The 27446-nt window shown below is 45.0% G+C and overlaps 2 protein-coding genes across 2 annotated transcripts in view; one reads left to right on the plus strand and one right to left on the minus strand.

Annotated features, from left to right (window-relative positions):
- Positions 1–17135, plus strand: part of LOC120999553 (gastrula zinc finger protein XlCGF66.1-like) — a 31619-nt gene extending 14484 nt beyond the window's left edge. The window contains exons 2-4 of the mRNA XM_040430528.1: positions 16451–16600; positions 16730–16909; positions 16992–17135. Coding sequence (XP_040286462.1) covers positions 16523–16600; positions 16730–16909; positions 16992–17123 — 390 coding nt within the window. The 5' untranslated portion in view covers positions 16451–16522 and the 3' untranslated portion in view covers positions 17124–17135. The remainder of the gene's footprint in view (positions 1–16450; positions 16601–16729; positions 16910–16991) is intronic.
- The window catches only part of LOC120999331 (gastrula zinc finger protein XlCGF26.1-like), a 1147325-nt gene that overhangs the window by 154624 nt on the left and 965255 nt on the right, over positions 1–27446 (minus strand). The gene's annotated exons all lie outside the window — the stretch shown is intronic.

Consider the following 27446-nt stretch of genomic DNA (forward strand, 5'->3'; position numbering starts at 1 on the left):
CCGCTCATGTGAACAGCCCCATAGATAGGTCAGTATTCAGTGCGGGTGCAATGCGTTTACCTCACGCATCCCATCCGCGCGGAATACTCGCCCGTGTGAAAGGGGCCTTAGGCCTTTTTTTCTCTATGCTGAAATTTGACCTGCCTTGCAAATTTATAAATTCTTAGAGTACTTTTTGCCGGATCCGTTTTGTCGGAACACTTGAGGCCGGATCCGGCATTCCGGCAAGTGTTCAGTATTTTTGGCCAGAGAGAAAACTGCAGCATGCTGCGCTATTTTCTTCGGCCAAAAAAACGTAAGAGGGACTGAACTGATGCATCCTGAACGGATTGCTCTCCATTCAGAAGGCATTAGGATAAAACTGATCAGTTTTTTTGCGGTATTGAGCCCCTAGGACGGAACTCAGTGCCAGAAAAGAAAAACGCTAGTGTGAAAGTACCCTAAGCATGTCAGTTTTTGGTGGGGTTTTTCCGTTCCCCAGAGGCAGTTATAGGTGTTGTCGGCCGTTTATATTGATAACCGGTTGTCAGGATCGGTCATCAGTATCTGATCAGCGGGATCTGATACCCGGCAGCCCCGACTATCAGCGGTTGGAAGAGGAGACGATGCTCCAGTGTGAGCGCCGCTTCCTCGTCAGTACACCGCACGTTGTCTCCTGTGGAGTGGTGGCATAGTGTAATTACTGCTACAAGTATGTATTGTACAGGGTGGGCCATTTATATGGATACACCTTAATAAAATGGGAATGGTTTGTGATATTAACTTCCTGTTTGTGGCACATTAGTATATGTGAGGGGGGAAACTTTTCAAGATGAGTGGTGACCATGGCAGCCATTTTGAATCCAACATTTGTTTTTTCAATAGGAAGAGGGTCATGTGAACATCAAACTTATTGGGAATTTCACACGAAAAACAATGGTGTGCTTGGTTTTAACGTAACTTTATTCTTTCATGAGTTATTTACAAGTTTCTGACCACTTATAAAATGTGTTCAATGTGCTGCCCATTGTGTTGGATTGTCAATGCAACCCTCTCCTCCCACTCTTCACACACTGATAGTAACACCGCAGGAGAAATGCTAGCACAGGCTTCCAGTATCCGTAGTTTCAGGTGCTGCACATCTCGTATCTTCACAGCATAGACAATTGCCTTCAGATGACCCCGAAGATAAAAGTCTAAGGGGGTCAGATCGGGAGACCTTGGGGGCCATTCAACTGGCCCACGACGACCAATCCACTTTCCAGGAAACTGTTTATCTAGGAATGCTCGGACCTGACACCCATAATGTGGTGGTGCACCATCTTGCTGGAAAAACTCGGGGAACGTGCCAGCTTCAGTGCATAAAGAGGGAAACACATCATCATGTAGCAATTTCGCATATCCAGTGGCCTTGAGGTTTCCATTGATGAAGAATGGCCCCACTATCTTTGTACCCCATATACCACACCATACCATCAAACAGTCTTGGAGGGATCTATCCAATGTGGGTTAGTGTCAGACCAATAGCGGTGGTTTTGTTTGTTAACTTCACCATTCACATAAAAGTTTGCCTCATCACTGAACAAAATCTTCTGCGTAAACTGAGGGTCCTGTTCCAATTTTTGTTTTGCCCATTCTGCAAATTTAGTGCGCTGATCTGGGTCATCCTCGTTGAGATGCTGCAGTAGCTGGAGTTTGTAAGGGTGCCATTTGTGAGTAGCTAATATCCGCCGAAGGGATGTTCGACTAATGCCACTCTCCAGTGACATGCGGCGAGTGCTACGCTGTGGGCTCTTGCTGAATGAAGCTAGGACAGCCACTGATGTGTCTTCATTACAGACAGATTTCATGCGCCCACATTTTGGCAAATCCAACACTGAACCAGTTTCACTAAACTTAGCAAGCAGTTTGCTAACTGTAGCATGGGAGATGGGTGGTTTCGTAGGGTGTCTTGCATTGAAATCTGCTGCAATGACCCGGTTACTGCGTTCACCAGACATCAACACAATTTCTATCCGCTCCTCACGTGTTAACCTCGGCAACATGTCAATGGCTGTAAACAAAGAGAAACTTGTAAATAACTCATGAAAGAATAAAGTTACGTTAAAACCAAGCACACCATTGTTTTTCGTGTGAAATTCCCAATAAGTTTGATGTGTCACATGACCCTCTCCCTATTAAAAAAACAAAAGTTGGATTCAAAATGGCCGACTTCAAAATGGCCGCCATGGTCACCACCCAACTTGAAAAGTTTCCCCCCTCACATATACTAATGTGCCACAAACAGGAAGTTAATATCACCAACCATTCCCATTTTATTAAGGTGTATCCATATAAATGGCCCACCCTGTAGTATCGGGCATGCTGTAGTATTGAAGTATTATGTGCCACCAGAGGTCGCAATAACGCCTGTACAAGCGTCATAGACGCGTCTTCAGGCGATTTTACTCCTTAAAAAAAGTCTAAGGTGCACCGATACACCTTGAAGTATTATGCGATGCTGCCTGTGCCTGAAATGACCAATAACAAAGCTCCTTACAGCATGGAGCTTTGTTATTGGTCGGATTGAGCGGGCAGCCGGACCATTCTGCACTCCGCTCTGAAGTGAGGAGAAAGAGTCCTGCAGCGGTGCGAGATTCTCATCGGGTGGCGCCTGGCGGGGTCAGCGGTCTTGGGCTGCGGGTCACTCCCTCCATGTGCTGACGGCGTCCTCTCCAGTGAAGAATGTGCGGCCAAACTCCATAGCAACTAGATACCAACAGACTCCCCCCAGGGCACTATATGCCTGGGCATGCTTGCCCTGGTCGGATGGATAAAATGATCGGGTCCGTGCTAGGCCAGTCGGGCGCAACGCATGTTGACATGGAGACTGGGGGGGCTGATGTGTTGGGGTGGGCTTTGAGTTTGGGCGCACGTTCTTCACTGGAGAGGACGCTGTGAGCACATGGAGAAAGTGACCCGCAGCCCGACCGTCCAGAACATGAAGTGAATGTGACCAGTGGAAGACTTAGGATTGGTGAGCACATGAAATGAATTTCTCATAATTAGACGGCACAATTTGTGATCGGTGCAATGTTATATATGTCCCGCTGGGATCTAAGAGGGCTTACATTTTTAGGGAGACTCCAGAAAAACCAAGGAGGGTTGGCAAATAGGCAATAGATTGTCCCAGATATAGGGGCCGCCATTTTGCCTCCATTAGGTCTCATGTACACGACTGTATCCATTTTGAGGTCTGCAAATCGCAGATCCACAAAATATGGACATCCGTGTGCTATCCACATCTCCATGCTGCAAAAGATAGAGCATCTCCTGTTCTGGGTCCGCAAGAAAATGCGGATTGAACACGGACCGCATCCGTGATTTGCGTACCGCAAAATGGATACAGTCGTGTGCTTCAGACCTTATAGTGAAAGCCACAGTGCTCATAGATGTAAAGTACAGAGACGCCAAGTGCACTATACTGTGCAATAGTCCAATATACCGTGTATAAGACTGTCCTATAACTGACTCCTGTGCATTCGTCCCAGACCGCCAGCCACTGCTCCCGGCCACAACCACCAGACGTTCCAGACCGCCAGCCACTGCTCCCGGCCACAACCAACAGACGTCCCAGACCGCCAGCCACTGCTCCCGGCCACAACCAACAGACGTCCCAGACCGCCAGCCACTGCTCCCGGCCACAACCACCAGACGTCCCAGACCGCCAGCCACTGCTCCCGGCCACAACCACCAGACGTCCCTGTTGAATTCTTATTGCATTGAGTTTTGCACGGTCTACCGCGCCGTTCTCTACGTGACAGATTTGGTGCTTCAAGAAAGGTAGGGATTCAGTCTTCTGAGAGGTAAATGTAAAAAATTAGCTATTTCTGCATGGAAGACCTTATTGAGGAGACTGGTAATGGTTTCCTTGCCGAAATAGCAACATCTTAACATTATTTAGGCCTGTGTATTATATATATGAATTACCGCAAATTACGTACTCCTCCTCGGCTAAAAATACTCCTCAAAAATGGTCAGAGGAGTATTTTTACTCTTCCGGAAAAAATATAGCGCGACCTCTGTGTGCCACTGTCCCTGGTACAATGTCCTCCTTTATGGGGTTGTGGAAGTGACCGCCCGACGTGTGACTGAGAATTACTAAAAGCTCATTCCCTTTGCTGGTTCTGTACAACGCTGCAGATTTACCGCACAGAAATCCGCAAAGTAAATCCGCAGCTGACCAGAACCCCGCCTTATACTGCACTGCAGCCGTTCTCTATGTGCTATATGGCGGAATTATTTCTGTACTGTGCGATGGACGCGGCTGAAGGTTTCTTTATTCATTAGTTTCCTATTATCATAATTTGTATTTTTTGTGTTTTGTTAATGAATTATGAGAACTTTTCCCAGTAATAAAATAAATTGCACTGAGCGGTCTTGAGGGGAAATCGGCTGAACGCGGTATGACCACAGAAATGACGGGCACACGGCATCAAAGTGGGCAGGAGTGTGATTTAAAGGGTTAAATGATTTTGGGTCACTGACCAGCATACATGTCCGTATATGGCTGCATTGCTAAGAAAAATGATATTTTAACCCCTTCTCGACCAGCGGCGTACATGTACTTCGCAGCGTGACATAACGTGCCATACAGCTACGTCCCGGTGACCGGGCAGGTGCAGTATCTGCATCCTTCTGATCAGTGGCACGGACCCAGCTTTCACTGACAGCCAAGACGCTGCTGTATACTCCAGTATCTGTGAATACTCCGATGCTGGTGTATTAACCCCCTCTATGCCTCGGTCAACGCTGACAGCGCCATGTTTCGGGTTTGCGGATTTCACGCTGCGGTGACTGGGACCCGATGGCTGGAAAGGCAGCCTGATGTCTTACACAGGCCCCAGAGCCTCCCGGCCCGGAAGACTATGAGACCCAGTCTAGGGTATCAGACCCCCAAAAGTTAAAGTCCCACAGTGGGACAAAAATAAAAAGTAAAAAAAAAAGCCAAAAAGCAAAAAATCCCCTTTCCCATGAGAAAGACATATACAATTGTAAAAAATAGAAAAAAAATAAAGAAAAACAGACATATTAGGTATTACCGCGTCTGTAACAACCGGCTCTATAAAAAAAAAAACACATTATCCCCCCCCCGGTCAGGTGAATGCCTTAAAAAATTTAATAAATAAAAACTCTGCCAAAACAACAATTTTTTGGTCATCTTGCCACAAAAAATGTAATACTGAATTATCAAAAAATCATATATACCCAAAAATGGTAACAATGAAAACTTAAACTCCTCCTGCAAAAAATGAGTCCCTACACAAGACGATTGCCAAAATAATACAAAAATATGGCTTATAGAAATTGGAGACACTGAAACGTGATTTTTTCCCTTACGCCCATGACAGCACCCTTGAGAGACCGCCTCCATCCAGGACAGGAAACAGGAACTTTCGTGGAGAGCTCATAAGGAGGAGCATGGCCCCAAGACCACCAGTTCCTGTTTCCTGTCCTAGACAGGGACGGTTCGTGGAGAAAACAAGAAGGTTAGGCTGCAGGGCCCCGGAGAACTATTTCGAAGGGGGGTTACCTGTTCCGGCGTAAGTCTCCTCTAGGAGCCGCCGACCGGAGTCTGGTGCTGCTGCTGGGGTCTGGCTTTCGCCGCGCTGCCGCCACTCTGCAGTCCCGGCCGCACTGAGAGGTGCGCCCGACACGCCGGTCCCTCCTGACAGTGTTCAGGCGGGCCGGGGCCTCCTCACCATCCTTCTCTGGGGAGAGAAAATCTCGCGATCCAAGCGAGATCCGGTCTCGGCGTCGAGACTTCCGGTATTTGGAACGCATGTAGCGTGCGTTCCGGAAGTAGGAAGTGCTTCTCCTACTTATGGCCGCAGATGGTTTCAGCAGGACCCGACCGAGGGAATCGAACCCAAAGGAGGCGCACGGTCAGCAGCAGCCCAGCCAGCCTTATTGGAAGCCGGATTTTTTGGATCCTGGGAGTTACTCTACCCCACAGCAGTATGGAGGAGGAGAGTGCCCAACGCGCCGATCAGCAGGAGGGTCATGAGAGCAGACCGGTACTCCTGGTGGGGTAAGGGGGATCATTCCCCATCACTTGTTGTTTGTAGTCAGGCTAAATCTCCTTTCCCTCTTTTCCTTCTTGCTTTTTAGACTATAAAAGAGGGCCCTAGGAAGGCAATTTCAAAAACCAGAGGGAAGGAATGTGCCGTCTGTAAAAAGAAACTTGCCCCCTCTTGGGCGAAAAAATTATGTCAACGTTGCATTGAGAAACTAGTGGAGGAGGAGTCCCCATCCCTTTTGCAGAGTATTAGGGAGATGGTGAAGACAGAGGTCTCGGATTCTTTGAAAGATTTCAAAAAGAGCTTCCCCTCTGTAGCCTCAAGCTCCCTTGGAACCAGATCAGGCACAGCTAATAAATCTGACTCGGATCCCTTAGAAGATAGTGATACAGGAGAAATCCTAGATAGCCCAGACTCCTCCCAGGATGAAGAATCCACGGGCAGGCCACTTTTTTCCCCAGATGATACGGAAGCTTTATTGAAAGCGATTCGTGCGACCATGAAGCTAGACGAATCTAAAGACCCAAAATCCGTTCAGGATATCATGTTTGGTGACCTCGGGCAGAAAAAATCTAGAGTTTTTCCCGTAAACGAGAATATAAAATTCTTAATACAGAAGGAATGGGAAAGACCCGATAAAAAAAATTTTGTCCCTAAAAATGTGAAAAGGAAATATCCTTTTGATGAGGCAGACTCAGTAAAATGGGACAGGCCTCCTAAGTTGGATGCACCGGTTGCAAAAATCTCAAAAAAATCAGCTCTACCGTTTGAGGACCTGGGTACTCTTAAAGACCCTATGGATAAACGAGCAGAGGTTTACCTTAAAAAAGTTTGGGAGACCTCAGCTCAAGCGTTCAAACCAAATATTGCCGCCACATCCACTGCTAGGTCTCTGAAATTATGGCTGGAAGAATTAGAATCCCACATTCAGAATAAAACCCCGAGAGATCAATTGTTATCCGTTTTTCCCACTCTACTTAAAGCAGTAGACTTTATTTCTGATGCCTCGGCAGATGCTCTAAAATTAAATGCTAGGTCAGCTGCTCTTTCTAATTCAGCCAGACGGGCTATTTGGCTAAAAGGATGGTCAGGAGACACTGGATCAAAAAATAAGCTTTGTGCAATTCCTTGTCAGGGCGATTATCTTTTTGGGTCCGTCTTGGACGACCTTTTGGATAAAGCTTCGGACAATAAAAAAGGATTCCCTGTCTCCAGACCCCTGAGAAAACAACGGTTTTTTCGCAAAAACAAGAAAGATTTTTTTAGGGGCCAGAGGAAAGACTTCAGAGCAGACAACAAGAATAGGAAAAGTAAGAACTAAATCCTCTTTAGTTCCCAATCCTCCTCAACCTCTAAACCATCACAGCAATGACGGTTTCTCTCCCGTGGGTGGCAGACTTTCTCTCTTCCCTTACGCTTGGGAGAAAATCTCCTCAAGCCCCTGGATTTTAAGCGTGATAAGAGAAGGGTTTTGTCTAGAGTTTGTCTCTCACCCACCAGACAGATTCAAAATTACAAATTTTCTAGGGAATTCAGGGAAAAATCTAGCTTTACAACAGGAGATTGCATCCTTACTTCAAAAAAATGTTCTGATTCCGGTGCCGGAGGCGGAGAGAGGCAGGGGGTTCTACTCTTCCCTTTTTCTGGTTCCCAAACCGGATGGAACATTCAGAACAATCATAAATCTGAAAGATCTAAATCAGTTTCTCTCCTACAAAAAATTCAGAATGGAATCCATCCAATCAGTTTTAAAACATCTTTTCGGGGGCTGTTTCATGGCTACAATAGATATGAGATGCGTACTATCACATCCCTATTCAGGCAGACTGTCAAAAATTCCTCAGAGTCGCTGTCTCCATAGGAAGTCACATTCAGCACCTACAATATACAGCCCTTCCCTTTGGGATTTCTCAAGCTCCAAGGCTTTTCACGAAAGTCATGGCAGAAGTCATGGCTCATATAAGAGAGAGAGACATTCTAGTGATTCCTTACCTAGACGATCTCCTGGTGGTAGCAGAGTCAGAATCCCTTCTCGAAATACACCTCAAAAAAGTAGTGCAGATCCTAGAAGACCTCGGCTGGCAAATAAACTGGGAAAAATCACATCTAATACCTTCCCAAGTTCGTGTCTTCTTAGGAATGATGCTGGACTCAAAGAAACTACTTTGTATCCTACCCCAAGACAAGATTCAGAGATTAATACAACAGGTTCAGTCCCTGATATCTACAAAAAACCCCACTATCAGACAAGCAATGGCGGTCTTGGGCAGAATGACTTCCACTATACCAGCGGTCAGGTGGAGCCATCTTCACTCCAGACCCCTACAGTGGCAAATTCTGAAGGAATGGCAGGGTACCCTACGCCCATTAGACACACCCCTCACACTCACCCCCCAAGTGATCCAGTCTCTTCGCTGGTGGCTGAATCCTGTAAACCTGTCCCAGGGACTCCCTTGGATCCAACAAAATTTTGTTACCCTTACCACTGACGCAAGTCCTTCCGGTTGGGGGGCCTGTTGCCTAGGGTACTTAAGGCAAGGTGTTTGGGGAAGAGAGCAGAGTCTAGACTCCCAAAACATGAGGGAACTGAGAGCGGTTTTTCACGCCTTAAAAGAATTTCTTCCTCTACTTCAGGGAAAAGCTATAAAAGTTTTTTCGGACAACGCCACAGTTGTCTCCTACTTAAACAAGCAAGGAGGAACCAGATCAGAAAATCTTATGCAGTTAACAACGGATATATTTTCCCTTATAGTTCCCTCTGTCCCGTCCCTTATGGCAGTACATCTAAAAGGTACAGAAAACAAGGTGGCAGATTTCTTAAGCAGAAATACACTAGACCAGGGGGAATGGTGTTTGAATCAAATGGTCTTCGATCAAATAATTCAACTTTGGGGTCGCCCTCATCTGGACTTATTTGCTACCAGAGAAAACAGAAAGTGTCATCTTTTCTTTTCCCTCAGCGCGAGAGATTCACCAACAGGGATAGATGCCTTCTCCCTTCACTGGCCGAACCAGCTCCTCTACGCCTTTCCTCCGTTAAGACTTCTTCCAAGATTCCTACAGAAGTTGAGACAAGAAAGAACGACAGTGATCTTAATTGCTCCATTCTGGCCCAGAAGAACCTGGTTCACTTGGTTAAGGAAGCTATCCTTGACAGACCCCTGGATTCTCCCGGAGAGGCAAGACCTTCTGTCCCAAGGACCGGTCAACCATCCGAATGTGAGGCAGTTACACTTAACAGCATGGCTCTTGAGGGGGAAATCCTAGAAAGTAGAGGACTCTCCAAGAAGGTAGTTTCCACCTTACTATCCTGCAGAAAGGACATCACATCGTCCATTTATCTCAGAATCTGGAACACCTTCCAAAAGTTTGCAAAAGATCCGGTCAATCCTTTAAATCCTCCACCTATGTGTAAGGTTTTAGATTTTCTGCAAGCAGGTCATGAAAATAATTTGAGGCCAAGTACTCTGAAGGTACAGGTATCCGCTTTGAGTGCATTCTTTGACTCCCATCGCTAACCACCCGTGGGTCCGAAGATTTTTTAAAGCCATCAGCAGGCTTAGACCTATATCTGGACCTTCAGTTCCCCCCTGGGACCTCAACTTGGTCCTCACTAGCCTCATGGAGCCTCCCTTTGAGCCACTTAAAGAGTTACCCATAAAAATCCTGTCCTTCAAAACAGCTTTTCTTGTGGCAATTACCTCAGCAAGGAGGGTTGGTGAGATTTCGGCTTTTTCTACTTCACCACCTTACACTAACATCCTAGATGATAGGGTACTCATTAAACCAGACCCTTCCTTCTTACCGAAAATGGTTTCTATGTTTCACAGAACACAGGATATTATCCTTCCTTCCCTGTGTCAAAATCCGAGAAATAAAAAAGAGGAAAAACTCCATTGTTTAGATGTAAAAAGATGTTTATCCCATTATCTGGAGGTTACTAGTCAGTGGAGGAAAACCTCAAAACTTTTCATTCAATTTAGTGGGAAAAATAAGGGTCTCCCAGCTTCTACTAAAACCCTTTCCAGATGGATCGTGAGAGCCATTAATTTGGCCTATTCTTCAACTGGAAAGGCTCCCCCGGGGGGTTTTGGTGCTCATTCCACAAGATCAGTTTCCACCACTTGGGCAGAAAGGGCCGACGCTACTCTAGAACAGATTTGTAGAGCAGCCACATGGCAGTCGCCGGGCACCTTCTTCCGTCACTACAGATTAGACCTAGGCTCTAGAGAACAACTAGCCTAAGGTAGGAAAGTCCTCCAGGCAGTAGTCCCACCCTAAAGAATAAAGGGGTTTCTATTCTATTCGTCTCTCAAGGGTGCTGTCATGGGCGTAAGGGAAATTTAAGATTACACTTACCGGTAATCACTTTTCCATAAGCCCATGACAGCACCCGGGTTTATTCCCACCCTATATAGAATTAATACGAATTAAAAAAAAAATATATATATATATATATATATATATATAGATATAGATATATATATATATATATAGATATATATAGATATAGAGAGAAAAAAAAAAATCATATATAAAAAAAAAAAAAAAAAAAATGTGTGTAAGAGTGTGGTCTAGGACAAGTTCTTGCGATTAACTGGTGGTCTTGGGGCCATGCTCCTCCTTATGAGCTCTCCACGAAAGTTCCTGTTTCCTGTCCTGGATGGAGGCGGTCTCTCAAGGGTGCTGTCATGGGCTTATGGAAAAGTGATTACCGGTAAGTGTAATCTTAAATTTTTTTCCAAAAAGATTTATGTAAAACTGAAAATAAAACAAAAGTAGACCTATTTGGTATCGTCATTTCCCTACAATGTTTTCTTTAGAAAATAAGACATGATCTTTTCTGTCAGGTGAACATCGTAAAAAAATAAAAACTGTGCCAGAACATCCATTTTTTTGGTTTCCTTGCCTCACACACAAAAAGTATAATATAGAGCTATTAGAAATCATATTACCCCAAAATAATACCAATAAAACTTTCACCTTATTTAGTAGTTTCACAGGGTCACGGTGAGGAATAAGTAGAGCCATTTGCTGTCAGCTAGCAGAGGAAGCCGGCTCCACAGGGGGTCCTGCTTCAAAACAGACCACGTGTTTACAGTTCACACCCCCCCTCAGCCAGCATGGAGGCTAAAGGTCCATTCATGGGTCCGCATCCGTTCCGCAATTTCATTGGGCCCGGAATGTGCTGTCCGCATCCTCACTTCCGTTCCGCAAAAAAATAGAACATGTCCTATTCTTTTCCGCAATTGCGAACAAGAAAAGGCATTTTCTATGAGAGTGCCGGCGATGTGCGGTCCACAAAATGCAGAACGCACATTGCCGGTGTTAGTGTTTTGCGGATCCGCAAAAGACAGACGTATGAATGAACCCTTACTCATCCTAGAGGAACCCCCCATTTGACCGAGATAAATATCTCGGTCAAATGCCAACTTTGTATAAAAAAATGGGAAAAGTTGTCTTTTGCCAAGATATTTCTCTCACCCAGCATGGGTATATGTAAAATGACACCCCAAAACACATTGCCCAACTTCTCCTGAGTACGGTGATACCAGATGTGTAACACTTTTTTGCAGCCTAGGTGGGCAAAGGGGCCCACATTCCAAAGAGCACCTTTCGGATTTCACCGCCCATTTTTTACAGATTTTGATTTCAAACCACTTCTCACGCATTCGGGCCCCTAAAATGCCAGGGCAGTATAACTACCCCACAAGTGACCCCATTTTGGAAAGAAGACATCCCAAGGTATTTCGTGATGGGCATAGTGAGTTCATGGAAGTTTTTATTTTTTGTCACAAGTTAGTGGAATATGAGACTTTGTAAGAAAAAAATAAAAAATCATAATTTTCCGCTAACTTGTGACAAAAAATAAAAAATTCTAGGAACTCGCCATGCCGCTCACGGAATACCTTGGGGTGTCTTCTTTCCAAAATGGGGTCACTTGTGGGGTAGTTATACTGCCCTGGCATTCTAGGGGCCCTAATGTGTGGTAAGTAGGTAAATGACCTGTGAAATCCTAAAGGTGCTCTTTGGAATGTGGGCCCCTTTGCCCACTTAGGCTGCAAAAAAGTGTCACACATGTGGTATCGCCGTATTCAGGAGAAGTTGGGCAATGTGTTTTAGGGTGTCTTTTTACATATACTCATGCTGGGTGAGAGAAATATCTCGACAAAAGACAACTTTTCCCATTTTTTTATACAAAGTTGGCATTTGACCAAGATATTTATCTCACCCAGCATGGGTATATGTACAATGACACCCCAAAACACGTTGCCCAACTTCTCCTGAGTACGGCGATACCACATGTGTGACACTTTTTTGCAGCCTAGATGCGCAATGGGGCCCAAATTCCTTTTAGGAGGGCATTTTTGGGCATTTTTAGACATTTGGATCCCAGACTTCTTCTCACGCTTTAGGGCCCCTAAAATGCCAAGGCAGTATAAATACCCCACATGTGACCCCATTTTGAAAAGAAGACACCCGAAGGTATTCAATGAGGGGCATGGCGAGTTCATAGAATTTTTTATTTTTTTTTGGCACAGGTTAGCGGAAATTAATTAATTTATTTTTACCTTGGGGTGTCTTCTTTCCGAAATGGGGTCACATGTGGGGTATTTATACTGCCCTGGCATTCTAGGGGCCCTAAAGCGTGAGAAGTCTGGAATATAAATGTCAAAAAAAATTTACGCATTTGGATTCCGTGAGGGGTATGGTGAGTTCATGTGAGATTTTATTTTTTGACACAAGTTAGTGGAATATGAGACTTTGTAAAAAAAAATAATACATTTCCGCTAACTTGGGCCAAAAAAATGTCTGAATGGAGCCTTACAGGGGGGTGATCAATGACAGGGGGGTGATCAGGGAGTCTATATGGGGTGATCACCCCCCTGTCATTGATCACCCCCCTATAAGGCTCCATTCAGACGTCTGTATGTGTTTTGCGGATCCGATCCATGTATCCGTGGATCCGTAAAAAACATACGGACGTCTGAATGGAGCCTTACAAGGGGGTGATGAATGACAGGGGGGTGATCAATGACAGGGGGGTGATCAGGGAGTCTATATGGGGTGATCAGGGGTGATCAAGGGGTTAATAAGTGACAGGGGGGGAGGTGTAGTGTAGTGGTGCTTGGTGCTACATATTGCTGAGCTGCCTGTGTCCTCTGGTGGTCGATCCAAACAAAATGGACCACCAGAGGACCAGGTAGCAGGTATATTAGACGCTGTTATGAAAACAGCGTCTAATATACCTGTTAGGGGTTAAAAAAATCACACGATCGTTCGCTGGCAGGCTGGAGATCTACTCGCGTCTCGCGAGATGACGCGTATATGCGTGACTGTGCGCAGGGCTGCCGCCTCCGGAACGCGATCCTGCGTTAGGCGGTCCGGAGGCGGTTAAAACCGATTTTACAAACTTTGTTAACCCTTTAGGCGTTCCACAAGAATTAAAGGAAAATGGAGATCAAATTTTTAAATTTCACTTTTTTGGCAGATTTTCCATTTTAATCCAATTTTTTCTTTAACACATCGATGGTTAACAGCCAAACAAAACTCAATATTTATTACCCAGATTCTGCGGTTTACAGAAACCCCCCCTACGTGTGGTCATTAGCTGCTGTATGGACACATGGCAGGGCGCAGAAGAAAAGGAACTCCACATGGTTTTTAGATGCCATGTCCCATTTGAACCCCCTCTGATGCACCCTTACAGTAGAAACTCCCAAGAAGTGACCCCATTTTGGAAACTAGGGGATAAGGTGCCAGTTGTATTGGTACTATTTTTGGGTACATATGATTTTTTGATCATTCATTATAACACTTTATGGGGCAAGGTGACCAAAAAATGGGTTGTTTTAGCACAGTTTTTATTTATTTATTTTTACAGCGTTCACCTGAGGGGTTCAGCCAAGTGACATTTTTATAGATCAGATTGTTACAGACGTGGCAATACCTAATATGTATACTTTTACTTATTTATTTAAGTTTTACACAATAATAGCATTTGTGAAACAAAAAAATTGTTTTAATGTGTCTATGTTCTGAGAGCTATTGTTTTTTTTTATTTTTTGAGAGATTTTCTTATGTAGGGGCTCATTTTTTGCGGAATGAAGCGACTGTTTTATTGGTACCATTTTGTGGGACATACACCTTTTTGATCAATTGGTGTTGCACTTTTTGTGATGCAAGGTGACAAAAATTGCTTTTTTTGATATTTATTTTTATGGTGTTTATCGGACTGGTCTATCATGTGATATATTTATAGAGCCGACCGTCACGGACGCGGCGATACCTAATATGTCTATTTTATTAAATTTTTTTCTATTTTTAACTTTTTTTTTTTATTCCTTACTTGGGGAATTTCTTTTTTTACATGTGAAACTTTTTTTTTTTTTTTTTTTTTTAACACTTAATTTTTTATTTATTTATTTTTTACACTTTTTGTCCCCCATAAGGTCATACAAGACCTCTGGGGGACATTTACTTCACTTTTTTTTTTTTTTCACTGTTGATTTCTCCTGTAACTGGGGCTAACATAGTAGCCCCAGTTACAGAAGAAATACAGCCCCCCAGAGAGGCTATACAGCGCTGTACAGCTTCAGTGCAGGGCTGATCTAGGTCTCTGAAAGACCTCACACAGCTCCTGCACTCTCCGGTCCTGGCGATCACATGTTCGCCGGGCCAGAACAGGAAGCGCATAGCGCTTCCTGCTCTGCATACACAGCGCTCGGTGAGCACTGTGTATGCAGCGATCCAGAAGGCAGGGACACCTGGGCACCGTCCCTGCCTTCTCTCTGGGTTGCCCTGCTGTCACTGACAGTGGGCAACCCGATCAGCAGCTGCACGATTAGCGTGCAGCTGCAGTTTCTGAACGGACGTTCTGGAACGTCCATTCAGAAATAGAGAACCACCTCCCGGACGTTTATAGTCTATGGGCGGACGGGAGGTGGTTAAGGAAAAGCAAATATTGACCCAATTTTGCCGCTATAATGAAGTACGAAAACAAGGTTATTACCACATAAAGTGACACATGTCCGATTTGCAAAAGTAGGCCTGGGCAGGAAGGTGAAAACTGGCCTGGGGTAGAAAGGGTTAATATATGCAAGTAAGCCTCTGGGACCAACGGGGGTGTTGCCCTTACACCTAGAGGCTCCTCCTTTCTGCACCCGCCACGCCCATTTCACTTTCATTGACAGGGTCAGGTGTGATTACTTCTTCACTGCCTGGTCCTGTCAATCAAAGTGAAAAGGGCGTGGCAGGTGCAGAAAGGAGGAGCCTCTAGGTAAAAAGGCAACACCCCCGTTACTCCTGGAGCTTCATTTGCATATAATAAAACATAATTATCTCAGCAGTGCGGGCACATATCAACATGGGACTAACACAGATGCCTTCAGCTGCCAAGCGCACATGTGCCAGGTCAGCCGGTGTCACAGGTACCAATCTGCTGACAGATGCCCTTTATTCTTGTGATTCCAACTGATAGGACGAGGGCAGTCTGAGCTCTAGATCTATGAAGTGATCTACTAGATTACAGCTTTAGGGTCCATTTATACGTTCGCATGTTGGGTCCGGATCCGTTCCGCAATTTTGCGGAAAGGGTGCGGAGCCATTCATTTTCAATGGGGCCGGAACGGATGCGGACAGCATACTATCTGCTGTCCGCATCAGCATTTCCAGATCCGCACTTCCAGCCCCGAAAAAAATAGAACATGTCTTATTCTTGTCCGCAATTGTGGACAAGAAAATGCATTTTCTATGACTGTGTTCTATGACAACGCTGCGGACCGCAGCGTTGTGCGATCCACAAATTCACGGAACGCACATTGCCAGTGTCCGCTTTTTGCGGATCCACAATTTGCGGACCGCAAAACACATGCGGACGTGTGAATGGACCCTTATACTGGTATTACCACTGTGACCTGTAACTGACTATAGTGGTAATTGAAGGGTTAAATAAAGCAAGCCATATGCTATGTAGTGAGGAGTTTTATAAAGAAATGCTATTTGATCTGGACCAAGGACATCAGTCAAGTATGTTTGCAATAGCCGATATAGGGAACTGTTTGTACTCAGCAACCTTGTATATGTAAACCACACCTGTTAATGATTGTTAGAATGAATGTATAGAAGACTGAGAGAACACAGATAAAATTAGAGTTATTTGTAGTGACCCTAGAAGCGTGTATCTGTGTCTCTTTGAAATATACTCTCCGGACATCCGAAGGGAACGCAGGGTGCAGAAGAAAGACCCTTTCAGTAATATGAAGGTGTGACAGGCTTTGACCTGAAACATGGAGGAGCTACCTTGATACACGTTATTATCTCCTCCAGTGTTTCCTCTTCTTATCTCCAGTAATTGTATTTTACATGGGATTTTCTATGATTTTACATCGGTTCATCTTCTTTCCATTCAGGTTCTTACAATATAGGATCCGCTCAGCGTATATCTCCTATATAAGATCATTCTCCTGATTTACCCTTCAAGGATGGATAGGGATGGGGACAAGATGGCAGAGAGTATAATAAATCTCACCCTAGAGATCCTCCTCCGGCTTACTGGAGAGGTGAGAGATTCTAATGATGTCACATTACATCATCTTCTCTATGTTACTAACAGATGGACATGACTGGAGAGGTGAGGGACTCTGGAGATGTATGGAGTGATATTTATTGCTGCGTCTCTCCATAACCAGGAATACACAGTAGTGAAGAAGACCTCTAGTGAGCATTGTCAGGCCCCGGTATCTGAAGGACGGGGAGGAATCCTGAGCCCAATATCCAGGCCGACACCTCACATCCGGATACATGAGAACATCAACAGAGAGAAGATCCTAGAGCTCACCAACAAGATCCTTGAGCTGCTGACTGGAGAGGTGACATCGCTGGGAATGCCGGGACATTATACAGTAATGCTATGAAGGGATCTGGGTGATGACTGTATAATTATGTTGTCAGGTTCCTATAAGGTGTCAGGATGTCGCCGTCTATTTCTCCATGGAGGAGTCTGAGTTTTTAGAAGGACACAAAGATCTGTACAAGAACGTTATGATGGAGGATCACCAGCCACCAAGTAAAAGACATGACTAAATAGACACATCCTCTCACTAGTTATATGTAAGAAATTAATTGTCACCGTCTGTTTTTCCTGCAGTTAAAGAAGAGAGAACAACTCCCAGTCCTCTTCTTCTACAGGATGAGAGATGTCCCAGTCTTCTTCTACAGGATGGTTCAGAAGAACATCAAAGCATTCCATATGATCAGATAGATGGAAATAAGGTCTCATGAAAGGTTCCCTATGATCTGTAGAAGTGCTGTGAAGATCTTGTGTTCAGTCTTGTTTTATAAACCAGTATTATATGTTTTATCCTTGTATAATGAGAAAGGTAGAGATGGCAGGATTACAGGTAACTATAGACCTTGCATGTCGTCTGGATCTTCTCAGTTTTCTGGTCTGTAGAGACTGCTGGTTGGAATAAGAAAACAATTAGATGCATATATACAGGAGACCTGCAGATATTTTTTGGGTCAGACAATGAAACATGGCACATGTAGATCCACTGTGTCTCTTGAACAGATTTGACATGGTTCTGCTCCAAAGTGTGTTAGATAAGTGACTCCCTTCCTTCCACTTTATCCCCTGTACAGGGACCTGGACTTTGTTGCAGGGGAACCACTAGGCTGCTGCACTTGAAGTAGTTTCTGTACAAGTGACGGGTGACCCACGGGGTCAGGAAAGGCAGAATACATGCAGTCTGATAAATGGTCTGTTGTCAGGGCGAGCAGCTCAGGATCAGAACGGAGGTCAGGCAAGGGTCAGGTCAGACAGCAAAGGGTCCAATCTAGAAGTCGGGCAGAAGTCTGTACACAGAAAAGGCAAGCAAGCTTTGCATGAAACTAGCATACTAGAACCTATTGATCAGGCTCCTTTCCATGGCTTGTAGATATTAGAGTGCGTGCATGCCGGCCCTATAAGAGCCAGAGATAGTGTGTGCACACATGACCTATGGGCAGAGAAGGTCATTATCGGCAGGAAGCAGGCCTCAGCTTGTGTGGGAGGACAGCGTTATTCCAGCAGCCGGGACCACTGGGAAGGGAGAGAGGGATGTCTGTGGGACTGGACCACCGGAGCCCTAAAGCTATGGAGCAGGTAAACCAGGCAGCAGGCGTGCCCACCAGCAGGAAGGAGAGGAGCTATAGGCATGGACCGCTGCCATAGCAGATAACTCTGCTGTCATTTCATCACTTATTGTCATTGTAATTAATGATCTTTTCTGGTCACATCAAACATTCCACACGACTTCTCCATCAGTCTGCTGACTTTTACCATTTCTGTTTCACAGCTTTTAGATCTGGGTAAAGATCTGAACAATATTAAGGCTGAAGATGCATATGTGAGGAGTGATGAGCAGATCATAGAGGACATTCCCACCGATAACCACCCAGGTGAGTAGTAACCACTACATAAAGCAGAGAAGACTCACAGATTCTGCTCCTTCACTGGCTACTGATGACTCCTTGTATAGTCAGGTAGTGGTGGCAGTTTGGGGGTCACATATTGTACTTTCCGACAGGTTTTCCTTTATTAGCACACAATTGTTACCGATACCAGGTGTCCCACAGTATTGATCAGAAGGTTGGGGTTATCACCCATTCTTCTAACTTCTATGAACCCTCTTTCCATAGTACTTAGAGGCTTTACTGACACTTCAGAATTTTTGGAAAAAGGAAAAGCCTTATGGTAGAGCCGAAATAAAAAGAGCCACCAATGAACAGTAGCAGCTGCCTGTCTGACCATAAAGATCTCACAATGTTCTGCCCTAAAGAAGTAATCATAGGAGGACAAGTCCCCAGTGGTCAGTGACAGCTTGCCGGCCATTCTGCTCCCCCTTCCTGCTAAAGACTTCAGTGCTATACCCCACTCTCCCCAGGGGCTCTGACCAATCCCAGTATATGGGGCCCCAAAATATCTCATGGCAGCTGTTAAATGGTCCCTTGTTGACACCTCAGAGAACACAGTCGCAGTCCTGGTCTGACAACATATAGGATTATTGTATGTGCAGAGAGGTTTTATAGGGGAGCAGTTCTCTATTTGCCTTACACCGTGTGTTATCGGGTTCTAGACATAAATTGTAAACCCCGTGGTGTCCTAGTATCACACCCAAACAGGGAGGGGGGGAATTGTGTAATCAATATTGGAGCCACCTATAGACTGTATCTAGTAGTTCAAAAAGTAATGAATTCTTCTCTGAATGTTGGTTTGCATGAAAAATTCATTTTCACTGGAATAATACTTTTTTTTTTTTTTAGAACTGTTTCGATGCAAATACAGAGCGACCATTTTTAAAAATCCATTAAAGGGAACCTGTCATCAGAAGTGGCCTATTTATTTATTGTATTCATGTTCTGCATTTATTTAGCACTACTATATTCAGCAGGGCTATACAGACATTAGGATCACACTGTCCCCAATGGGGCTCGCAGTCTAAGTTCCCTATCAGTATGTCTTTTGGAGTGTTATTGACCTATTTACATGTCCCCATTGTACAAGCTGCCAGCTTTCAGAAACAGGTTTTGTTAAATTTGATAATCAGGTTGTTTGTAGGAAAATAGCTCAGGAGTCACCGGGGCGTACCGCTGGATGAGGCGAGACACAGCGTCATCTCCTCTATCCTCCCCAACTTACTCTCACAGAGCTCTGCTGGCTTCTTGATGTCAGCTTCTGGCAATGGGAAATCTCTCACAGCAGAAGACATTGGCAGGGATCTTGACATCTGCTGACTGTGGTCCCAGCATCTCCTGGGCAAACACAGTGATTGCTTGAAGTCGGGGTGTATACATATCTGCACGCTTCACATGTCAGGATCCTGGTGCCAGAACAAGGTCTTCTGTGTCTGCGTGAGATTTCTCACTGCCAGGAGCTGACATCAGGAAGCCAGCGGAGGTCTGCAAGAGCAAACTGGGCAGGATAGAGGAGAGGACTCAATTACTCGCCTCATCCAGTGGTACGTCCCAGTGACTCCTGTTTGATGACATCAGGTACATTTTAAAAGTGGGTTTTTCCTACAAACAACCTGATTGGTTTTGTTGAATTTGGCAGCTTGTACAGTGGGGACATGTAAAGAGCTCCATAGGCCACTTCTGGTAACAGGTTCCCTTTAATGGAATTTTAATAATGGCCGCCCCTTTATTTGCATAGAAACAGTTATAAACAATTTTCACTGGAATAATAAAAGTTACGTTTTCGTGCAAACCAACATTCAGAGAAGAATTACTACTGGATGCAGTCTATAGGTGGCTGCAATATTCATTACACAATTTCCCCCTCCCTGATTGGGTGTGAAACCCAGGACACCACCGGTGTAGGATTTATGTCTAGAACCCCGATAACACACGGTGTAAGGAAGAATGTGAATTATACAAATTACTTGAACGTGGACATGACAGCTTCATCAATCTCTGGACTCCAGGATTATGCAATTTTGTGATTTTTGTTCATTTTTTGGCCCCCTGTTTCTTTGTTTAGTTGAGGACCTCATCAGAGGATTGCATCCGGTATTCTTGGTTGATAATATGATGGGGATAGCGGAGGTGGACATCTTGCTTGCTCCTCCCTCTGCCCTCCCCTTTCATGGGCATGGTGGGGGAGTGATCATCTGTCCTTTCTCTGCTGTCCCCTTTCCTCTATAGGGGTCACCATTTTATGTTGATAATAGTGGACTGATGATGTCCTGAGATTTGGGGAGAGGATCTATGACACGCGATCTGTGCGCCGGATTTCTTTTTCCCTAACTGGTAGTGAGGGTCCCTCTGACTCATCTCGGGGGGACCTCCTCTCCCAGGGGATATTCATCTGCCTTTATATCCCTTATAGATCACAATGGTTAGCGGCTCTTGTACCTTTGCTCCTCCTCGCGTGTGTGTGTGTGGGGGGGACACTTGACAGTGCCCCAAGTACTTTTTCCCCTCACCCATGACAGCACCCATGCGACTAGGTCCTTCCACCCAGGACAGGGAACCTGAAGAGATAATATGGTTCACACCCCCACCACACCTTAGTTCAGGTTTCCTATCCTGAGGGATCTACCTAGGGACCTTTTGCTCCTAGCTTGGGTTCACACCCTAGGGCTGGGGATGGTCCGGGTGTACGCACTGTGAAGGGGCCTATCCCATGTAGCGTTAGCCTCCTCAGGGAGCAGTTCATCAAGTCTGCCTTCCTCCTGCCTCCTCCCAGCCTCTAGTAGAGCCGTTGTGGCCATGTTCAGACGGCCTCCGATTCAGTCTGGCGGGGTGCCCGGCGTCCCTTCTCAAAGATTGCGGCTGGGAGCCAATGCGCGTTCTGAGCATGCACTTGGGGGCGGGAGGCGGTATGCTTCCGGCGTCATGGGGTCACTTCCTGCTGGAAGAGGAGGCACCTTTTGCCGGCTGGATTAGGCATTTGGGCCTAGTGTTAAAAGGAGGTCAAGGCGCGTTTATAAATGTCCACTAGAGAAGGCAGCCAGCTCTCTTTGCGCACTGAGTGCTGTGCTGGATTCGGTGTCTGGATACAATGTCGGAGCCGAGTAATTCAGGACGCGCCGACCCCTTGGGACCCTCGAGGCCCACAAGACCTGAGGAGTGGGGAAGTTACCTCTACATGTGGTGAGATATATCCTCTCCTAATATTTATTGATTGTTGTTAGCTTTTGTTGTTATAGGTAGTAAAAACACCTAAGAAGTCATCTAAGCATAAAGAATGTAGGGGATGTAGAGTAGTTTTACCAGCATCTTATGTTAGACCATTATGTCAGGATGTGTGGATAAATTGGTTCTGGAAGAGTCACAATCTTTATCTAAAAGTATTAAGGCTTTGGTGAGATCACAAGTTAAATCATCTCTCAAGTCCCTGAAACGAAATCGTCCACGGTCACCAGAAAGAGCCGGTTACAGTAGAAAGACTGATTCTGAAAACTCTGGGGAGGAGGATGATTTAAATTCCAGCCACAATATCTCAGATGATTTATCGTATTCGGAGGAGGATGCAGGAGGGACGACCCTGTTTCTGGGTGAAGATACTGAACTTTTATTAAAGGCTGTTAAAGCTACCATTCAGTCAGGATGTAAAACAGCCTAAATCAGTAGCTGACCAAGTTTTTGAGGGACTGGGTCCTAAACATCATAGAGTATTTTCAGTGCCTAGAAATATGGAAGCTCTTATTAGAAAGTAGGGATCGACTGATTATCGGTTTGGCCGATATTATCGGCCGATATTGAGGATTTTGAACGTTATCGGTATCGGCATCTATTTTGCCGATATACCGATAACGTATGGGGAACACAGAACGCGCTGCTCTCAGCGCTCTCTGTGTTCCCTCCGCAGCACAGGGGAGAAGGAAGCAGTGTCTCCTCCCCCTGTGCTGCTGCTGCCAATAGCAGGAGAGGAGACAAGAGGAGGGGAGGGGCTGTGGCCGCTGCGCCACCAATGAAGATAAGCCTTTCATTCATTCATATACAGGAGGCGGGAGCTGGCTGCAGAATCACATAGCCGGCTCCCGACCTCTATGAACGGCAGCTGCGGTCCGCGGTAGTTAACTCCTCAGGTGCCGCGGATCGCAGCCACCTCTCATAGAGGTCGGGAGCCGGCTATGCGATTCTGCAGCCAGCTCCCGCCTCCTGTATATGAATGAATGAAAGACTCCTCTTCATTGGTGGCGCAGTGCGCCCCCCCCCCGAGCCCCCCAGTATTAATCATTGGTGGCGCAGTGCGCCCCCCACCCCAATGCCGGCGCAGTGCGCCCCTCCCCCCCACCCAGTATTACTCATTGGTGGCAGTGGCCACAGGATCCCCTCTCCCCTGCTCCTCTGATCGGAGCCCCAGCAGTGTAAGCCTGGGGCTCCGATCGGTTACCATGGCAGCCAGGACGCTATTGAAGCCCTGGCTGCCATGATAAGCTCCATGCTGCTGTGTGCACAAAGCACAGAGCAGCAGGGACAGTGTGAGCTCCTATTCACTCTGATAGAGATCTATCAGGGGGAATAGGACAAGGGTTCTAGTCCCTAAGGGGGCTAAAAGTTAGTAAAAAAAAAACCACAAAAATATTAAGTATAAATGAAAAAGATTTATAAAAAAAAAAAAAAATACACATTAACAATAAACCAAAATACACATTAACAATAAACATATTAATTTTCAGCAGATTTGTGTATGAATTTTTTTTTTTTCTCAAAAATGAAAATTCCCAGAATATCGGTATAAATTATCGGCTATCGGCCTGAAAGTTCACAAATTATCGGTATCGGCCCTAAAAAATCAATATCGGTCGATCCCTATTAGAAAGGAGTGTAAAAATCCTGATAGAATTTTTTTTATACCAACTACAGTCAAGAGAAAGTATCCCTTTGAAGAATCTGTATCTGAGGTATGGGATAGGGCCCCCACAGTGGATGCACCAGTTGTTAGGCCTGCTATTGCCCTTTCTGGGTCTCTAGGTCTTTAAAGGGCTTCTGTCACCCCCCCCCCCCCCCCCAACAGCAATTTTCAGTATTGGACTTAATATAATTGCTAATGTACCCCTCTGGCTGTGCTTTAAAGGGATTCTGTCATCAGAATTTAGGCCTATAACCTAAACATATGGCGAGGTCCCTACTAATACACAGAATACTAAAGTGACCTTATCAAATGCGCCTGTGGCTCTATAATCATATAAAACAGGTTTATATAACCTCTTCTCACGTCAGAAATGTGTCCAAGGGGACGTCTCATGATACAGGGTGCCCGGCTGCAGCCATCTCCTTTCGGTGCCCAGCGCCGCCTTCTGAATTGAAATCGCCGTCCTCCCTTTTATTAGAGCCGCCTACCTCAGTTCATCGCCGCCTCTCTAACGTCCGCTCTCCTCAGGTTATACCTAGTGCACACACACAGGATCTGGCGATTTCAATTCAGAAGGCGGCGCTGGGCACCGAAAGGAGATGGCTGCAGCCGGGCACCCTCCATCATGAGACGTCCCCTTGGACACATTTGTGACGAGAGTGACAGAATATATAAACCTGTTTTATATGATTATAGAGCCACAGGCGCATTTGATAAGGTCACTTTAGGATTCTGTGTATTAGTAGGGACCTCGCCATATGTTTAGGTTATAGGCCTAAATTCTGATGACAAAATCCCTTTAAATTCTTTAAAAATAGTACTTTTGTGATATGCAAATTTCTTCACTACCAGCAAGTTAGGCGGTTACTTGCTGGTAGCCGCCGCATCCTCGGTCTAAAAAAAACACCCCCTCCTCCACTTGATTGACAGGGCCAGCGAGCGCTCTCCTCCTCCCGCTGGCCCTGTCTGCAGCTGAAATCCCACGCCTGCGCTGTCTTCTCTTCTGGGTGTAGGGCTGACGTCATCGGCGCAGGCGCACTGAGGAAGGAGCAGCCAAGCGAGCGTCCTTCTCTCAGAGCGCCTGCGCCGAATGAGGACCGGTACGGCGCAGGCGCGGGATTTCAGCTGCAGACAGGGCAGCGGGAGGAGGAGAGCGCTCGCTGTCCCTGTCAATCAAGTGGAGGAAGGGGGCGTTTTTTTAGACCGAGGATGCAGCGGCTAGCAGCAAGTAACCGCCCAACTTGCTGGTAGTGAAGAAATTTGCATATCACAAAAGTACTATTTTTAAAGAATTTAAAGCACAGCCAGAGGTAAGAGGCGTATATATGGACTCTGCGTACATTAGCAATTATATTAAGTCCAATACTGAAAATGTTTGGGGGGTGACAGAAGCCCTTTAAGGTTATGGTTAGATCAGCTTGAGTCTCATATTAAGGACAAGACTCCTAGAATTACTTTCTTCTCGTCCTACCTTCCTTAAAGCAGCTGATTTCCTAGCAGATGCATTTACTGATGCAGTGCGTTTTTCTGCTAGAGCGGCACCCATGTCGAATGCTGCCAGACGTGCCACCTGGTTAAAGTCGGGGAAAGGGGACCAGGGCTCTAAGGCTTGAGTTTGCGCAGTCCCATGTGTAGGTTCTAGGCTTTTTGGCCCCTCCTTAGATGGTATTCTGGAAAGAGCTTATGATATAAAAAGAAGGGGTTCCCAGTTCCCCAAAAGTCTACCTTTTTTCGCGAACCCCAGTCCAATTTTAGAAAACAAAAGGGCAGGCAGAGTGACAAAAGATAGAGATTTCCTAAAAGATCTAGCAGATTTTTTGTTAAAGCCTCAAGAAAGTACAGTAGATCTAAAGACAAACAGCAATGACGCCATAAGTCATGTGGGAGGAAGGTTGTCAGTTTTTTCCGGCCTGGGGGTCCATTTCCCAGAACAGATGGATTCTAGAGATCATAAAACATGAGCATCGGATATAATTCCTTTCTCGTCCACTCGACTTTTTTGTTCAAACAATATGCCCCAAGGATCTCAAAAAAAGAGAAACTTTAGAATTGGAAGTTATGGCTCTATTAAGCAAAGGGGTGGTTTGCCCGGTTCCCAAAGAGAAGTAGGGAAGGGTTTCTACTCCCCTCTTGGATCGTTCAGAGTAATACTAAATCTGAAGAGACTAAACAAATCCCTAATTTACAAGAAATTCCATATGGAAACAATAAAGTCAACGACAAATTTAGTCTTCCAGAATTGTTGGATGGCGAGCTTGGATCTGGAAGACGCTTACTATCACATTCCGATTCATGCCTTGTACCAGAAATTCTTGAGAACAGCAGTTTGGATAAGGCTACATTCACACGTCAGTATTTTTCTATATCCCGATTTTCGGTCCGTTTTTTGCCGATCCGTTGTTCCTGAAAATGTTTCCGTATGTCATCCGTTTTTTGCGGATCCGCAAAAAACGGAAACATGTATAAATTTCAATTGAAAATGAATGGGTCCAGATCTGGTCCAGATCTGTTCCGCAAAAAACGGAACAGATCAGGAAAGAAAAAACGGACGTGTGAATGGACCCTAAGAGAGAAGTTGTTACATCTTCAGTACAGGGCGCTCCCCTTTTGCATATCTCAGGTGTTTTGTAGATTTTATTATTTTCCCTTATAACATGGTTATAAGGGAAAATAATAGCATTCTTAATACAGAATGCTTAGTAAAATAGGGATGGAGGGGTTAAAAAAAAAATATATATAATAATTGAACTCGCCTCATCCACTCGTTCGCTCAGCCCAGCTTCTCTTCTGTTTTCTTCTTTGATGCCCAGGAGGAAAAGGACCTGTGGTGACGTCACTGCGCTCATCACATGATCCATCACACTCTAGTCCCATTCTAGCCTTTAAATTGTCTCAGTATTTCAGTTGCATTACTGAAATAAATGACATTTTGCACAATATTCAAATTTTCCGAGTTTCACCTGTATGTATTACCACTAATCATGTAATTTACCCGTATATTGAGATGACAGGATCAAGATATGAATTTCACTGAATTATGGACAATGATATATGTCTGTATTGTTTGTACACTGGTTGAATCATGATGACGTTTGTTACTGTACTATTCTTACAACACTTTAATAACCCCTTAAAGACCGGCCCTACTTTTATTTTTGCATTTTCCTTCCCACGTTCCAATAGCCATAACTTTTTTATTATTTCAATCACATAGCCTATTTTTTCCTTCTTTTCTTTATACTATACAGTATATGTGTGTGTGTATTGTGGGGGATTAGTTCTTTTTAGGGGGTCATTCTCACAGATATCTTCGCCAGACACCAAGTGTAACCCCTTCTACCCCGGGCCAGTTTTCCAAAATCTGATATGTGTCACTTTATGTGGTAATAGCTTTGGAACACTTTTACTTATCCAAGCCATTCTGAGATTGTTTTCTCGTGACACATTGTACTTCATGATAAAATTTAGGCTACTTTCACACTTGCGTTAGGAGCGGATCCGTCTGGTGTCTGCACAGACGGATCCGCTCCTATAATGCAAACGCTTGCATCCGTTCAGAACGGATCCGTTTGCATAACCATGAACAAAAAAAAAAATAATAATAAGTTTTTTTTTTTTTTTTTTCATGATAATGCAAACTGATCCGTTTTGACTTTACATTGAAAGTCAATGGGGGACGGATCCCTTTGAAAATTGAGCCATACTGTGTCATCTTCAAACGGATCCGTCCCCATTGACTTCCATTATAAGTCTGGACGGATCCGCTCGCCTCCGCACGGCCAGGCGGGCACCCGAACGCCTCCAAACGGAGCTCACGAGCGGACACCTGAACGCAGGTGTGAAAGTAGCCTTAGTCAATATATTTCACCTTTTTTTTGTGAAAAAATCCCAAATTTTCAAATTTCAATATCTCTACTTTTATAATAGATAGTGATACCTCATATACTAGTTATTACTTTTACATTTCCCATATGTCTAATTCATGTTTGGATCATTTTTAAAATGACATTTTATTTTTTGGGGACGTTAGAAGGCTTAGAAGTTTGGAAGCAAATCTTGAAATT

The sequence above is a fragment of the Bufo bufo genome, chromosome 4, assembly GCF_905171765.1.
Source record: "Bufo bufo chromosome 4, aBufBuf1.1, whole genome shotgun sequence".
Classification (NCBI taxonomy): Eukaryota; Metazoa; Chordata; class Amphibia; order Anura; family Bufonidae; genus Bufo; species Bufo bufo.